The sequence below is a fragment of the Meles meles genome, chromosome 14 (assembly GCF_922984935.1).
Source record: "Meles meles chromosome 14, mMelMel3.1 paternal haplotype, whole genome shotgun sequence".
In the NCBI taxonomy this organism is placed as follows: Eukaryota; Metazoa; Chordata; class Mammalia; order Carnivora; family Mustelidae; genus Meles; species Meles meles.
Window position 1 is genome coordinate 25,824,578 of NC_060079.1, and position 16,388 is coordinate 25,840,965.

General features: G+C 39.0%; 1 protein-coding gene and 1 pseudogene across 1 annotated transcript in view; both read right to left on the minus strand.

Annotated features, from left to right (window-relative positions):
- RB1 (RB transcriptional corepressor 1) overlaps window positions 1-14,219 on the minus strand; it is a 163,976-nt gene extending 149,757 nt beyond the window's left edge. Inside the window, exons 1-2 of the mRNA XM_045977933.1 lie at window positions 13,901-14,219; window positions 11,098-11,224 (exon numbers count right to left, since the gene is read on the minus strand). Coding sequence (XP_045833889.1) covers window positions 11,098-11,224; window positions 13,901-14,052 — 279 coding nt within the window. The 5' untranslated portion in view covers window positions 14,053-14,219. The remainder of the gene's footprint in view (window positions 1-11,097; window positions 11,225-13,900) is intronic.
- On the minus strand, window positions 9,854-10,044 carry LOC123925326 (annotated as a pseudogene).
- Window positions 14,220-16,388: the final 2,169 nt, after the last annotated feature.

Consider the following 16,388-nt stretch of genomic DNA (forward strand, 5'->3'; position numbering starts at 1 on the left):
CAAAATCCAAAATCATTTGATAAAACACTGAATGCAAGAGAAAGAAAAGGTAATGCTCTTTCTCTCTCTAAAAATAAACAAACTACTTGTCTAGCATTAAATATTCACTAGGGAGAAGGAGATTATAAAATATACCATTTTACATACAGAGAAACAAAGATTTGGATAATAGCAGACTTATCTTCAGAAACAATGGAAGCTAGAATACAATGGAACTTGGCGGGAAAAAGCCAAGCTACAATTTTTTTAATTAATTTATTTATTTATTTGAACGAGAGAGAGAGTGAACTAGAGAACACAAGCAGAGGGAAGGGCAGAGAGAGGGAGAGGCAGACACTGCTGAGCAGGAAGCCTGACTCAGGGCTCAATCCCAGAATTCAGGATCATGACCTGAGCCAAAGGCATATGCTTAACTGACTCAGCCACCGAGGTTTCCCCCCAGGCTACAATTTTTTAACTATGAAAATATCTTTTAAAAACAAAAGCAAGGGGCACGTGGGTGGCTCTGTCAGTTGGGCAGCTGCCTTCAGCTCAGGTCATGATCTGGGAGTCCTGGGATTGAGCCCCATGTTGGGCTTTCTGCTCAGTAGGGAGTCTGCGTCTCTCTCCACTTCTCCCCCCACCTCATGTGCTTTCTCTCTCTCTGACAAATAAACCTTAAAAAAAAAAAAAAAAAAGGTAAGAAAACTGAATTGCCCACATCTATTAAAGAAACTGAATTTGTAGTTAAAAACTTTCCCCCCCACACACACACACACAAAAATCCTCGAGGCCATACATATGGCTTTACCAAACATTTAACAAGGAAAAATACAAATTTTACACAAACTCTACAAAAAAATTAAAGAGAACAAAATAATTCCCAACACATTCTATAAGGCCAACATTATTCTTCACAAAATCTAACAAAAATAGAAGGGAAAAAAACAAACAAACAAAAAAAAACACTAGGAAAAAACCCATAACCAAAAGAGAAAACTACATACTCACTATGCCTCATGAATACATATGCAAAAATTCTTAACAAAAATTTAGCAAATCAAATCCAAAAATATATGAAAGGGATACTGTATCATGATTAAGTGGAATTTACCCAGGAATGGAAACTTGCTTTAACAGTCAATTTTATTCATCACATCAACAGTCTAAAAAAGGAAAAATATGGTCATCACAATAGATGCAGAAAAAGCATTTCACAAAATCCAACATTTATTTCTGATATAATAAAAAAAATCTACAAACTGGGAATAGAAGGATAATTCTTTAATCTGATAATCTAAGAAAAAATCTACTCTTAACATTGCACTTAATGGTAAAAGACAGAATGATTTCTCCCTAACAGCAGGAACTCTTCCCACATCTATTCGATATTGTATTGAAATCTTAGCTGGTGCAACAGGCAAGGAAAAGAAAGCAAAATAAAGGAAGAAATAAAGCTGTCATTATTCACACATGACATAATTGTACACATAGGAAATCTATGGAAACTCAAAATTGGACAAAAAAACATAAAAGATAATACACTGATCATGATAAAGAACGGCAAATAAGCACATTTAGAAGACCTTCAGCAACTATGGACTTTGGGTGATAATGATGTGTCAGAGTCAGTTCAACTGTAACAAATGTAGCACTGTTGTGACAATATTCATAATGGAAAAAGTTAAGCATGTGTGGAACAAGGGGTATATAGGAACTCTCTGCACCTTCTGCTCAATTTTGTTGTGAACCTAAAACTATTCTAAAAAGAAAAGTCTATTTTAAAAATATTTCATATAATTAGCAATCAGAAAAATGTAAATTAAAACCACACTGAAATATCACTACGTACCAAGAAAAATGGCCAATTTAAAAAAATAGTACCACCACCAAAAGTGGGCAAAGACATAAGGAAACTGAATCACCCATATATTGATGGTAGGAATATAAAATGTTACAGCTGGAACAAAGTTTGGCAGCTCTTACAAAATTAAACACATATGGACCATACTATATGACCAGCAATTGCAATCCCCCAGAAAAATGAAAACTGATATCTACACAAAAACCTATACACAAATGTTCACAGCAGCTGTATTCCTAACAGCTGAAACCTAGGAATGAGGCAGACATCTTTCAATGCGTGAAAGGTTAAACAAACTGGTCCAGTCATGCCATGGAATACTACTGAACAATAACAACAAAATGCAATGGGCTGACTTGTGCCCCCTACCCAACTCCTGAAAATTCATATGCTGAAGTCCTAACCCTAAGTACCCAAGAATGTGACTGTTTTGGAAGATAGGGCCTCTCAGAGGTACAATACATTAAAATGAAGACATCTGGTAAGCCTTAATCCAACCTGGTTAGTGTCCTTCTAAGAACAGGAAACTTGGACACACTCACACACACCACCACCACCACCACCACCAGGGATATGTGCACATAGGATAAGCATTCCAGAATGCAAGGAGAAGGCAGCAATCTGCAAGCCAAACAGAGAAGTCCCAAAAGAAACTAAATCTGCTGACATCTCAACTTGGACCTTCTAGTCTCCAGAAACACGACAAAATGTATTTCTGTTGTTTAAGCCACCCAGTCTGTTGTATTTTGTTATGGCAGCCCTATCAAACTAATATACTGATAACAATTTCTCTCCAGGGAATTTACTCTGAGTGAAAAAAGCCAATCCCGAAGGTTAAATACTGTAAAATCCCACTTAGATAACATTCTTGAAATTACAAAATATGTCACATTATTATTAAATAACGATCCTATTAAATATGTATAGACAACCTGGTCTACTGGTACTGTCAACATAATATTTGGAATGATGATTACAATCATTGGTCATCTTTGGGGGATCTTACAAAACAAATGTGTTCGTTTAAAAACTAGCCAATAAAAGCAAAGCATAAAGCACTTATCCTTCCTTTCCTGAATGAACTATACTTTAGAATAAGAACAGTTAATGAAGAGAAGTTTCTCTTTAGAAAATTACAACTAATAATTGAAAGAGGAATGATAAAGTATCATATTACCATTTAGCAACCCCTATGGATTCAGTCAATGGTCATCAATAATTGCTTATAACAAAAAAAAAAAAAAAGAGAGAGAGACATAACAAGATACATACAAACCAATGGGCATTCACAAAAATATCTCTAAAATATTTCTTCCAGAAAATATCAAATCAGGATCTGATAAGGCCTCTGGTTTGAGACCAACTACCAAAACTGACTCAAAAAGAAAAAATCTGAATAGACTTATAGCAAATGAACAGTAATTTTAGAACTTCCCACAGAGAAAAGTCCAGGCCCAGATTGCTTCATTGGTGAATTCTACCAGACATTTAAGCCTCTGGCCTGATCTATTTCCAGAAAATACAGAGAATTAGACAAATATGTTAAACAATGAAGACGACACAATCTGCAAAATAAACACTGTAGGGGCACCTGGGTGGCTCAGTGGGTTAAGCCGCTGCCTTCGGCTCAGGTCATGATCTCAGGGTCCTGGGATCGAGTCCCACATCGGGCTCTCTGCTCAGCAGAGAGCCTGCTTCCCTTCCTCTCTCTCTGCCTGCCTCTCTGTGATTTCTCTCTGTCAAATAAATAAAATCTAAAAAAAAAAAATAAATAAACACTGTAGGAAATTCTACAGAATTAAACCATCCAGTTTCTTCAACAAATAAATTGTAAGAAAAAAAAGGGATGGGGGACAGAAGTAGCAGAAGTAGAAGACAAAATCTATAGATTAAGAGATTTAAGACAAAAGTCAGCCAATTATAATATATGAGCCTTATTTGAATCCTGATTAGAACATGTGAAAAAAAGTTCACGAAGTAATTGAAAAATTTTGAATATGGGATATTTGATAATAACAAATTGTCATTGGGGGGAACCTCAGTGGATCAGTTGGTTAAGCATCTGACTCTTGATTTTGGCTCAGGTCATGAACTCAGGGTCATGACATCGAGCCCAGCAGCAGGCTGTGCACTGAGTGTGGAGCCTACTTAAGATTCTCACTCTCCCTCTACCTTTGTCCACCCTCCACATGCATATGCACACTCTCTCTCTCTCAAAAAAAAAATTATTTAAAATAAAATATTCTGTTTTTTAAGGTTATTAAAAGAACCTTTTGCAAAGGAGAAGTTATTTGCAAAAGAACTTCAACCCTGCATGAAGAACCCTGCATGAAGAGGTGTCATATGTCTGCAGTACTGTGTAACTTACATGGAATGCCTAGTGTTACTCCAATTCCAAATGATTCCTTTCAACTATCTTCCTAAACATAATGACCCGTATCACAAAAACAAATGCTTCTATCAAGGGCAATATATTTCAAAGTTCTTGAATATATACACACACACACAAAACCCTAAGAGGTTGACATTCAGACATCATTTCTGCTTTATAGATAAGCAAACTGAGACTTGGAGAATTAACCAATTTACCTAAAATTCTATAGCTAAAATGCAACTAGTATTATCAAAAGTTTCCTGTCTCCAGGTCCAAGGCCTTTTCCATTCTACCATAAGTTCATTTAAGATGCACAAAGAAAACCAAAATTTTAACAACTGATTCATTGTAAGTCACAACATGAACAGCACTCCTGGCCAATTTCTTAATGGAAAGTCCCTATTTATATGCTATATGCATGAACAGCATCTAATCTAATGACAGCAATTACATATTACATACTTATTAAACATTTATACAAAAAGGAAAAAACACTTTTCTAGACAAAACACCACAGACCTTTCCTTAAATTTTAGAAAAATTAACACATCAGAATCATTACACACACATTTATAAATTCAACCATTTTCAAAGTTGCTTTGACTATTTGGGGCCTTTTGTGGTTCCACACAAATTTAAGGATTGTTTGTTCAAAGCTCTGTGAAAAATGCTGTTAGTATTTTGATATAAATTGCATTAAATGTATAAATTGTTTTGGGTAGTAAAGACATTTTAACAATATTTGTTCTTCCAATCCAAAAGAATGGAATGTCTTTCTGTTTCTTGGGGTCATCTTTCTTTCATGAGTGTTTTATAGTTTTCAGAATACAGGTCTTTCACCTCTTTGGTTAGGTTTACTCTTGGGTATTGTTTTTGGTGCAACTGTAAATGGAACTGATTCCTTAAATTTCTCTTTCTGCTGTTTCATTATTGGTGTATAGAAATACAACAGATCTCTGTGGTTGATTTTGTATCATGAGACACTACTGAATTCATGTATTAGTTTTAGCAGGTTTGTGGAAGTCTTTCAGGTTTTCTACATAGAATATCATGTCATCTGTGAATAGTGAAAGTTTTACTTCTTCCTTCCTGATTGGGACGCCTTTTATTTCTTTTTGTTGTCTGATAGCTGTGGCTAGGACTTCTAGTACTATGTTAAATAACAGTGGTTGAGAGTGGACATCCCTGTCTTTTTCCTGACCATAGAGGAAAAGCTGTTTTCCCCATTGAGGATAATATTAGCTGTGAGTTTTTCTTATATGGCCTTGATTATGTTGAGGTTATGTTCCCTCTAGCCCTACTTTGTTGAGGGTTTTTATCATGAATGGATATTGTACTTTGTAAAATGGTTTTTTTCATCTACTGAAATGACCATATACTGTTTTTTTTTAAATTTTTATTTGTTTATTTACAGCATAACAGTGTTCATTGTTTTGGCATCACACCCAGTGCTCCATGCAGTACGTGCCCTCCTCATTACCCACCACCTGGTCCCTCAAACTCCCAACCCCCCCACTCCCCCGCCGCCCCTTCATAACCCTCTAGTTGTTTTTCAGAGTCCATAGTCTCTCATGGTTCATCTCCCCTTCCAGTTTCCCTCAACTCCCTCTCCTCTCCATCTCCCCATGTCCTCCATGTTATTTGTTATGACCATATAGTTTTTATTCTGCCTTAAAAAGCAAAGCTGGAGGCATCACAATTCCAGATTTCAAGTTATATTACAAAGCTGTAGTGATCAAAACAGTATGGTACCAGCACGAAAATCGGCACAAAAATCAATGGAACAGAATAGAAAACCAAGGAATGAACCCACAACTATATAGTCAGTCATCTTCAACAAAGCAGGAAAGAATATCCAATGTGGAAGAAGTCTCTTCAACAAATGGTCTTGAGAAAACTGGACAGCAACATGCCAAGGATGAAACAGGACCACTTTCTTACACTAAACACAAAAATCAATTCTAAATGGATTAGAGACCAAAATGTGAGATCTGAAACCATAAAATCCTAGAAGAGAAGGCAGACAGTAACATCTTTCACCCTGACCATAGCAACTTCTTTCTAGATGTCTTCTGAGACAAGGGAAACAAAAGCAAAAATAAACAATCAGGACTTGATTAAAATAAAAAGTTTCTACACAGCAAAGGAAACATAAAACTAAAAGGCAACCTATGAAATGGGAGAAGTTATTTGCAAATGACGTATCAGATAAAGGGTTAGTATCCAAAATATATGAAGAACTTATAAAAGACCCCTAAAAACAGATAACCCAATTAAAAAATGGGCAGAAGACATGCATAGACATTTTTCCAAAGAAGACATACAGATGGTAAACAGATACATGAAAGGATGCTCAACATCACCCATCATCAAGGAAATACACATTAAACCTACAATGAGGTATCACCTCACATCCTTCAGAATGGCTAAAATCAACAACACAAGAAATATAACAGGCATTGGAGACAATGTAGAGAAAGGGGAACCCTCTTGCACTACTGGTGAAAACACCAACTGGTGCAGCTACTCTGGAAAATAGTACAGATGTTACTCAAAAAGTTAAAAATAGAACTACCCTATGATCCAGTAATTGCACTACTAGGTATTTACCCAAAGAATACAAAAATACTAGGGGCGCCTGGGTGGCTCAGTTGGTTGTGCGACTGCCTTCAGCTCCGGTCATGATCCCAGAGTCCTGGGATCGAGTCCTACATCGGGCTCCCTGCTCCTTGGAGAGTCTGCTTCTCACTCTGCCTTTCTTCCCTCTCATGCTCTCTCTCTCAAATAAATAAATAAAAAATCTTAAAAAAAAAAAGAATACAAAAATACTAATTCAAAGGGATACCCCAATGTTTACAGCAGTATTATCTATAATAGCCAAATTATGGAAACAGCTCAAGTATCCACGAACTGATGAGCAGATAAAGAAGGTGTGGACTATATACAATAGAATATTATTCAGTCATAAAAAAGAATAAAATCTCGCCATTTGCAATGACATGATGGAAATAGAGGGTATTGTGCAAAGGAAAGTAAGTCAGTCAGAGAAAGATAAATACCATGTGATTTCACTCATGTGAAATTTAAGAAACAAAACAAATGATCACAGGGGAAAAAGGAAAGAAAGGCAAACCAAGAAAAAGAATTTTAACTATAGGGAACAAAGTGATGGTTACCAGATGGGAGGTGGGTGGGGGGGATAGGAGATACAGGTGATGGGGATTAAGGAGGGCACTTGCTGTGATGAGGACCGGTGTTGTACATGCTTAATCACTACACTGTACACCTGAAACTAACATTACACTGTATATTAACTAACTAACAGGAATTTAAGTAACTTTTAAAAAATCAAGGTTTTTAACTGACTCTCAAGTTCTCCTAAAAATTATATTAATATAAAGTTTTCTAGGGTAGTTCTTAAGTCAAATTATTCTAATTGTATGATCTAATATAGGCATTCATTTACACTAATAAATGCTTTATGTGCATGAAGTTATTTAATCCACACTATTAATTCCAAGATCCAGAAATTATTGTTAGTCATTTTTACAAATAATGAAACTGAGGCTTGGAGATTTTAGTTAACTTGTTCAAGATCAGGAAGCTAGTAAATGGTAAAACTAAGACCTGAGTCAGTCTAGTCTGATGACAAATCCTTGCTCTTAACCCACCCTCTATTCCAATAAACATCATCTACTTTCAGTTGTCAAAAAGAGTTACCTTAGTTACTATATTTCTCTTCTTGTTTAAAAGAAGATAGCCAACTATTATCTAGAAGAGCTAGAATGGAATAGCTGCATCAGAAATGAGTTCATTTTGTCATAACATTCACTTCTATGCACAAGCTGTCACATTCTCCCTTAGGAATGATTATATAATCAGAGGTTAAATTCTCAGGCCAATCCTCAAAAACTCAAATATCACTTAAAATAATATTTCTAGATAAACATCTGGTAATTATAACAGGACAATACCATATCCTGCAAAAAATAGGTACCCAATATCCCAAAGGTAACATGTAATTCCTTCCTTTTCTTCCTCCAGCACACAACCAAGAATGAATTCACATTGCCTTGTCCCATCATGAGCTCCATTAGGAAATAAGATTTAAACTGTGCCAGTTCCTATGGAAGGTAAGGACAAAGCCAGGATAAAAGCATAGGATAAGAAAGTCGTAACATTTATTCATACTTGTAGTCAAGTCTGAAGCCTTAAATGGCCTCCACAACCAAGGAAAACTATAAATTATCGTTCAGTATAATATACTTCAGTATAATATAAATACATAATACATACTATTATATAATAATATATATTAATATATGATATATAATATAGTTCAGTATAATAATGGTTCAGTATAATATTAATTATATTTCAGTACAAAAACAGTTTTGTATTAATCAGCATGGAACCCTAACTACTATATTGTACTTACAAAGAGATTGGGAACATAACCCACTCATAAATTGGAAACTACCCGTATTCACCAACACTCTCTATAATCTGCAACTCCTTCCCAACTTTCTGAAAACTAAAAGCCTAGCATCTGTGAGCAAGAGGTGAAGGAGCTATGACTCCCTCTAACTGCATATGCATAAAAACAGGTCTGAACATGAAGTACCCAAATCAGTGGAAGTATACATTAGATACTTTGGGAAGATAATACCAAAGTCACTCATCCAAGATCCTTCAGTATTCCTCTCTTTTTAAGTAAGGAGTTCGAGATTATGTTCAGGCCTTTGAAATTGGATTCATTTTCTCTTTTTTATTACCAGAGTCTATATACTGAATGCTTGTGCCCCCAAAATGCATATGCTTAAAACCTAATGCCCATTGTTAAAGGTATTAGGAGTTTTGGCCTTTAGGAAGTGATTAGGTCATGAGGGTTCTGTCCTCATGAGTGGGACCTGTGTCCTTATAAAAGAGGCCTGAGAAAGCTCCCACCCTATCCAACTTGTAAAGCTAACGACAAGAAGCTACCTATGAAGGAGGAAGAGAGCCCTCACAGAGACACAGAATTTGCCAGCACCATGATCTTGGACTTTCCGGCCCCCTGAACTGTAAGAAATAAACTTCTGTTGTTTATAAGCCACACAGTCTGTGGTATTTTGTTAAAATAGCCCAAATGGACTAAGATGCCAGAATTTTTTTAATGGTTTTAAACATTTTCATGGGAGGTATATTAACATATTTTGCTGTGTTATTCTGATCGGTAAAAACAGGCAGACATGTACAATAGTATAGTGCTAATGCTAATAAGAAAGTAAATTTATTAAAAGTGTCTGGAATGCAATTTAACAATAATTACCAAAAGATTTATAAATGTTCATAGCTGTTGACTCAGTAATTCAGCTTGTAAAAATGTATTCCAAAAATCAGATTCATTCATTAATTTATTTAACAAACTATCAAGGACTTACCTTGTGCCAGGCATTATTCTTATGAATAGAGATGTTTATCACATCATTTTATAGCATCAAAAAGTTGTGGTGAAAAAATGTCCAATAATAGTCAGATTTTTAGCAAATTAAAATATATCTAATGTATAAAATATTATAGTACCATTGGAAACATTATCAAATACCAAAAAAATTTAGTAACATAATAAAATACTCATGATATGTTAAAAAAAATTTTAAACAAGATACAAAATTATTACATGTAACTATAGTTACATATAGTTACATGTATGATCCCAAATCTGTGTTTCAAATGACCAAGCCAGGGACCTTGATCAAGTTACCTAACCTCACTCTATTTCAGTTAGCAATAATCGCGCCTCGGATAAACCTCATTGGCTACGATACTGCCACTGCGCAAAGCTTCTATTTCAGTATCTTCTAAAAAATAATCAAGATTTTACATTTTACATGTAAAATAAAGACTTTTTGTTTCATATCTCAATGGATTGTTGAATGAGTTATTTTTAAAGTGCTTATAATATCCCCCAGTACATATAAAGTACTAGTAATTATTTGCTGGTGTTATTATTAGTAGTAATATTACATATACACACATATACTTATGTAAAGAAAAAAAGGAAAGAAATACATCAAATGCTATCAAAGATTCTACATTCTAACAAAACTAATTCTGAAACAATCAGGAATTTTGAACACTACATATTATAAGATATTAAAAATTATAAGGCATGGCTTTGTTTTTTAAAAAGTCTTTGTATCCGAGTGAAGGATGTATGAATAAAATATGATAGCTAAGATTTGCTTTAAAATACTTTGGGGGCACCTGTGTGGCTCAGTGGGTTAAAACCTCTGTTTTTAGCTCAGGTCATGATCCTGGGGTCCTGGGATCGAGCCCCACATCGGGCTCTCTGCTCAGTGGGGAGCCTGCTTCCTTCCTCTCTCTCTGCCTGCCTCTCTGCTTACTTGTGATCTCTGTCAAATTAATAAACAAATTAAAAAAAAAACTTTAATATACTTTGGGGGGGTTTACATGTGGAGATTTTAAAAAATTCTTAATGTTATCAGACGTACATTGTTTACCTCCAGGTAACAAAATTATTATTTGCTTTTCTTTTCTTTATGTTTTTCTACTTTTCAAATTATCTAGAGTAATTCAAAATTATTTTTTAAATGAGAAAATTTGGAGGGCGCCTGGGTGGCTCAGTTGATTGAGCATCCAACTCTTGGGTTTTGGCTCAGGTCATGCTCTCAGGGTCCTCAGATTGAGCCCTGTATTGAGCTCTGTGCTCAGCAGAGTTTGTTTAAGATTCTCTGTCTCTCTCACCCTCTGCCCCTCCTGTGCTCAGGCTCTTTCTCTCTCTCCCTCTAACATAATTAATTTTTTTAAAATTCTTTAAAAAAAATAAATAAATAATGAGAAAATTTTTTTCAAAAAATATTAAAGAAATCCTTACCAATACTCCATCCACAGATGAAACTTTCTCCCAAGTTAACCAAGCTCTTTCTTTGACATGATCTGGTATCTTTAATTTCTGACATAATGCAGTAAAATCAGGTTCTTCAGTTTCTTCCAACATGAGACTACCAGATAAAAATAGACATGTAATAGGGATAGACTTACAAATCAAACTGATTAAACATTTCTTTCAATGGTTTGTGTATAACAGCGCTGTCCTGAAAAAAGCATCAATAAATACTTTAAAATCTTATTTATCTTTGAAAAAAATACAGGTAGAATTTAAACATGTTTATCTTTTTCAAAGTCACTCCAACAAAAATACAACACAGTGAAAGATGTTTGCTGGCCTGGTGAATCACATACAGTTCAGAACAGCAAAATAGCTTTGTAAAAATATGATAGCTAAAGCTGTATAGGAAAATTAGGATGACAATAACAGCAAAAAGAAGAAAGCCCATATATAATATTACAGATTCAATTTACTATCAGTGAGTTTGCCAAAATGCAGTCTACAACTTATCAATGTCTCACATGATGATAACTTAATATAAATTACTGTTATGCTTATATCAGATTTTTCTCTTTGATCCTCCTTACCCAGGACAGGTAGTCAATAATTTCTTGTTGGATAGTTCTTTTTCATTCATTTAATGTCTATTTCACACCTAATAGTAATAATATGAGGAATACTGAGTAATTTTTGAGTATTTACTGTACAGACCCTGTCTGTACAAAGTACCTTAGATGCATAGTTTCAATGAAATCCGTACATCAGCCTATTAGATAAGTACTCTTATTATCCTTGTTTTACAGATAAGTACCAAATGGGAGAAGTTTAAGTACTCACTCGAGGTCATGGCCAGTAAGTGGGAAACCCAACAGTTTAACTCCATAATCCATGCCCTTGACCACTATTGCAGACTGCCAACCCTCCTTCAAAATATAATTAACTTTTGATTATGTCAACAATGAAGGTGAAATGTTGTTCCTAGTGAAGGTTTTCCTTCCAACTTCACCACTTAGGCCAGATACAATGCAAAAGAAAAAAGACTCAGCTGTCAAGGTAGAAACACACTCTGTCATTGAAAGTGCAGGTGGAGAGGGCCCTGAATCCATCCCTCAGCAAGTGCTAGGCTTCCGTCACCAGGCACTAGTTTTTACCCTTGCTAAGCAGCTAATCTACAGAGTTCAATTGCCCATACTAATTAAACCTTTTGTGGGTATGGATAATCAAGAGTAGAGTGTATCTCGTCTGGTTTTTGACCTACAGGAGATTTTTTGATAGTTCCATCATTTACAAGTATATAACATAATGTTGGGGTGGAGAAGAAAGGCATTCTTTTCTCAGGTGATGGCCAAATTTTCAGTATTTTTGGTTACCTTATAATAACTGGATAACATGGAATTCTTCAGGGTAGATTTAGTGCTTTTTCCAAATGAAAACTTTCAAGTATTGGATACATCAGAGTTTAATCCGAAATTAAATTTGTCTTCTCCCAGAACATCCTAGACTTTTTTTTATAGTGAGTGTGATTTTTAACTAACCCACAAGACAACCCATTTAAATATATATATTTTTAATAGCCTTTCACAGGCCATCCCAAAGACCATTCCAATTTTTTACAATTTGTCTGAACTCTGTTAGTGTCTGGCAAGTTGAAAGAACAGGGCTTGGTAATGGGCTAGAATAGGGGAGGAAGTGGTGAGGGACAGAAATGAATCCCATTTCCCCGAAATCGATATGTAGTCTCAAAGTAGAACCAGTACGGACAATAATAATGGCAATCATACTCTTTTAATCTTAGCTTCTTAACCATAAAAAGTATCACCATCAAGAAAATAGAATGTTGCAATGGAATAAATACCCCCTTGTCATGTTCTACTGCATTATCATGGACTCGCCTAAATTTAGATACCACTTGGTGGGGGGTGGTTCATGTGAGCACAAGACCATCACTAACTTTGTACCCAAAACGAGAGGACACAAAGCTGTTTCCTGGCTCAAAGGCAAAATGAAAGCAAAAATGAAAAATGCTGAAGATTAATAATATACAAGAGTTTTATACAATGGGAATAAAAGAAAAAGTTGAGAAACTTTTAAGTTACAAAACTTTTTCCCATACACCAGTTCCTCTCAAAAGTTATGTTCCTCCAGCAACTACGGATGGTTCTGAATCCCCAAAGCACTGTTAAAAGGGAGCGCCACAAAACACCTCAGCCGAATACCCTGGGGGCAAATGACACGCAGGACTCTGCACTTCACGTCCGATGGCTTTCCTGGCTGGCCTCTCTCAGCCCCAGGCTTCGGATGCACTGCACGCCCAGAGGAAAACACTTTCAGCTGTTGCATCGCAGTAGACCAAAACAGAAAGTCAAACGGCCACCGAAAAACTACAAATCTCGACAGGAGACAAACTCTCCTTCAGACACAGTCAGTCATTTTTCTTTTTTTGCCTTTGATGGGGCCTCGAAATCACCCGCCGCCTGCAAGACTTTCCGCCTAGAGGAGGAAAGGCGGCACCTGTCACTTTGCTCAGGGACCCGAGCCCCACCCGCCTGACACCTGTCAAGCTGGAGCCCAGACCCTTCCCGGCTTCCCTCCCCTCGCTCCCGAACCCAGACCCCTGTCACCCTCCTCCAGGCGCTCCCCGGTGGTGGGGGACACGGGAGCACCCTCCTCCCGCTCGGACGCGGCCGCCGGCGGAGACGCGCCCCCGCCTAGACGCCGGGGCGCCAGCCCGGACGCACTCTCGGGGCGCCCTTCTATAGCCGCGGCCGCCCGGGTTCTGCTCGCTCACCTGGGCAGAGGCAGGTCCTCGGGGCTACTGTCCTGCTCAGGGTCCTCCTCAGGAGGAGGCGGCGGCGGCGGCGGCGGCGGTGGGGGTTCGGCGGCCGCGGCGGCGGCGGCGGCGGCGGCGGCGGCTGCTCTCCGGGGGGTTTTGGGCGGCATGACTCCCCCCCCAGGGCAGGAGCCAGTGACTGGTGGCCAAGGGCCGGGAAAGGAGGACGCGCGCACGTCGGGGCACGCCCCGTCCTCTCCTGACTCCCGTTACAAAAATAATTTGAACGTCCCCTGAGAAAAACCGGACGAGCCCTCCCCCGCCCGGCAACCGAGCGCCGCGTCCAACCGCGGGAAAACGTCACTTCCGCCCCCGGCGTCACGTCCGCGAAGCTCCCGGGCCCGCAGGCGTCGGGAGGGAACCGGGGCGCCGAGCGGTGCGCTGGGCGGGGGCGCAAGGTCGGCCGGGCTGGGCGTGGACCCCAGGTCTGGACCGAGACAGCCTCCCTGAGGCAGCACCGCCGCCCGGACCTGTCTCTACTCGAAACTCTCCTCTTCAGGCCTGGGTGGCGGTAACGGGGCACCGCACAGTCTGGGGGATGAGATTGGGCCCCATTTTTATCTGTGGGCTGATCTGGGGCTGCGGCTCCGGCCCCGCCGGGAATATCAAGCGAGTGCACCCTGGGCGGGCACGCCCCTCTCCCTCCGTGGGCGGCGCCCTCCCTCTCCACCACGCTCCTCGCGCCCAATCCGTTAGGCAGAATCGGCCAAAACAAAAACAAACGTTTGTGGAACGCCTCGTAGAAAGTGAATCTTGACGATCACTGGGAGATACAAGGTGTAGAACAATTATTAGCCTTTTAGGGTCACTGTTTACAGAAGGGGAGTGGGGAAGTGGGTACAGAAAAAATTATAGTGTGACAAATGTTTTAATAGCGGTGTAAAAAGGGGAAGCACCGTCGAAATGTCTAAGGGACAACTTCAGAGAAGCCTTGGCATCTGAATAGAAGTTTGCCAGGTATGTACATAGCAAGTTTGCCTTGCTATGTACCAGGGATTGTGCTGGCCATTTTAACTATCTTAATCCTGGGACCTGGGATAGAGCGCCCCCCGCCCGCCCCGCCTCCCTCTCGTAGTGCTCACTGCTCCGCGGGGAATCTGCTTCTCCCTCTACCTGCACCTCCCGTTGCTTGTGGTGTGTGTGGGTGGGTGGGTGGGTGGGTGGTGTGTGTGTGTGTGTGTGTGTGTGTGTGTGTGTGTGTGTGTGTGTGTGTGTGTGAAGTGAATAAATAAAATCTTAAAAAAATTTAAAAAAAAAAAAAAGAATGCACCAAGAAAAGAGGAGCATGCGCAAAGGCACAAAGACCTCTGAGAAAAGCTTGCTGGAAGAGCTTAACACCATCCAACATTGATTTAGAAGCTGTGTCTTTTCTCTCATGACATTTACTATAAAGATAGATTGTCTAGTATGAAAACGTGTTTTTCTCTCTTTGGCAGACCCAGTGGATTGCCCAGTCAGAACTTGCCACTTGAGGCACTGTGAATAAAACATAGCTGTGTTCTGTTGTGAACCCCCTCATCCTTGGAATAGCTGACCAGCGTTGAGGCAGTAGGACCCTTCAGTCAAGTCAGGACTGCAAACTTCTTGGGTTTATCTTGGCCAGTTGTACAATGGATTACCATTTTCTGTATATACCATGATATATACATCAGGATGTGAAAAGGGTTGGCAGTCATTGGCCTACTCAACAGCCAGTCTGTCCTACGGTCAGAAATCATCTCTTGGGGGGCGCCTGGGTGGCTCAGCGGGTTAAAGCCTCTGCCTTCAGCTCAGGTCATGATCCCAGGGTCCTGGGATCGAGCCCCGCGTCGGGCTCTCTGCTTGGCTGGGAGCCTGCTTCCTCCTCTCTCTCTCTCTCTGCCTGCCTCTCTGCCTACTTGTAATCTCTATCTGTCAAATAAATAAATCTTTAAAAAAAAAGAAATCATCTCTTGGGGGTCCAAAGTTTGTTAGGAAGTAGGGCCGAAACCCAGCCCCAGCTACAGAGAATGAATAGCATCAAAGTGGTAATCCTCTTCACCTTGCCAGGGATTAGTGTAGGCAGGAGCTCAGGATGTAGTTTTGCAAGATCAAAGATTGTCTGCTGGCAGCCTGATAAATGAGATATAGAGGTGACACAGTTCTTCTTCCTTTATTTTTTTTTTATTTTTTTATTTTTTTTTCCCTTTTTATTTATTTATTTTTTTTTCAGCGTAACAGTATTCATTCTTTTTGCACAACACCCAGTGCTCCATGCAAAACGTGCCCTCCCCATCACCCACCACCTGTTCCCCCAACCTCCCACCCCTGACCCTTCAAAACCCTCAGGTTGTTTTTCAGAGTCCATAGTCTCTTATGGTTCGCCTCCCCTCCCCAATGTCCATAGCCCGCACCCCCTCTCCCAATCCCACCTCCCCCCAGCAACCCCCAGTTTGTTTTGTGAGATTAAGAGTCATTTATGGTTTGT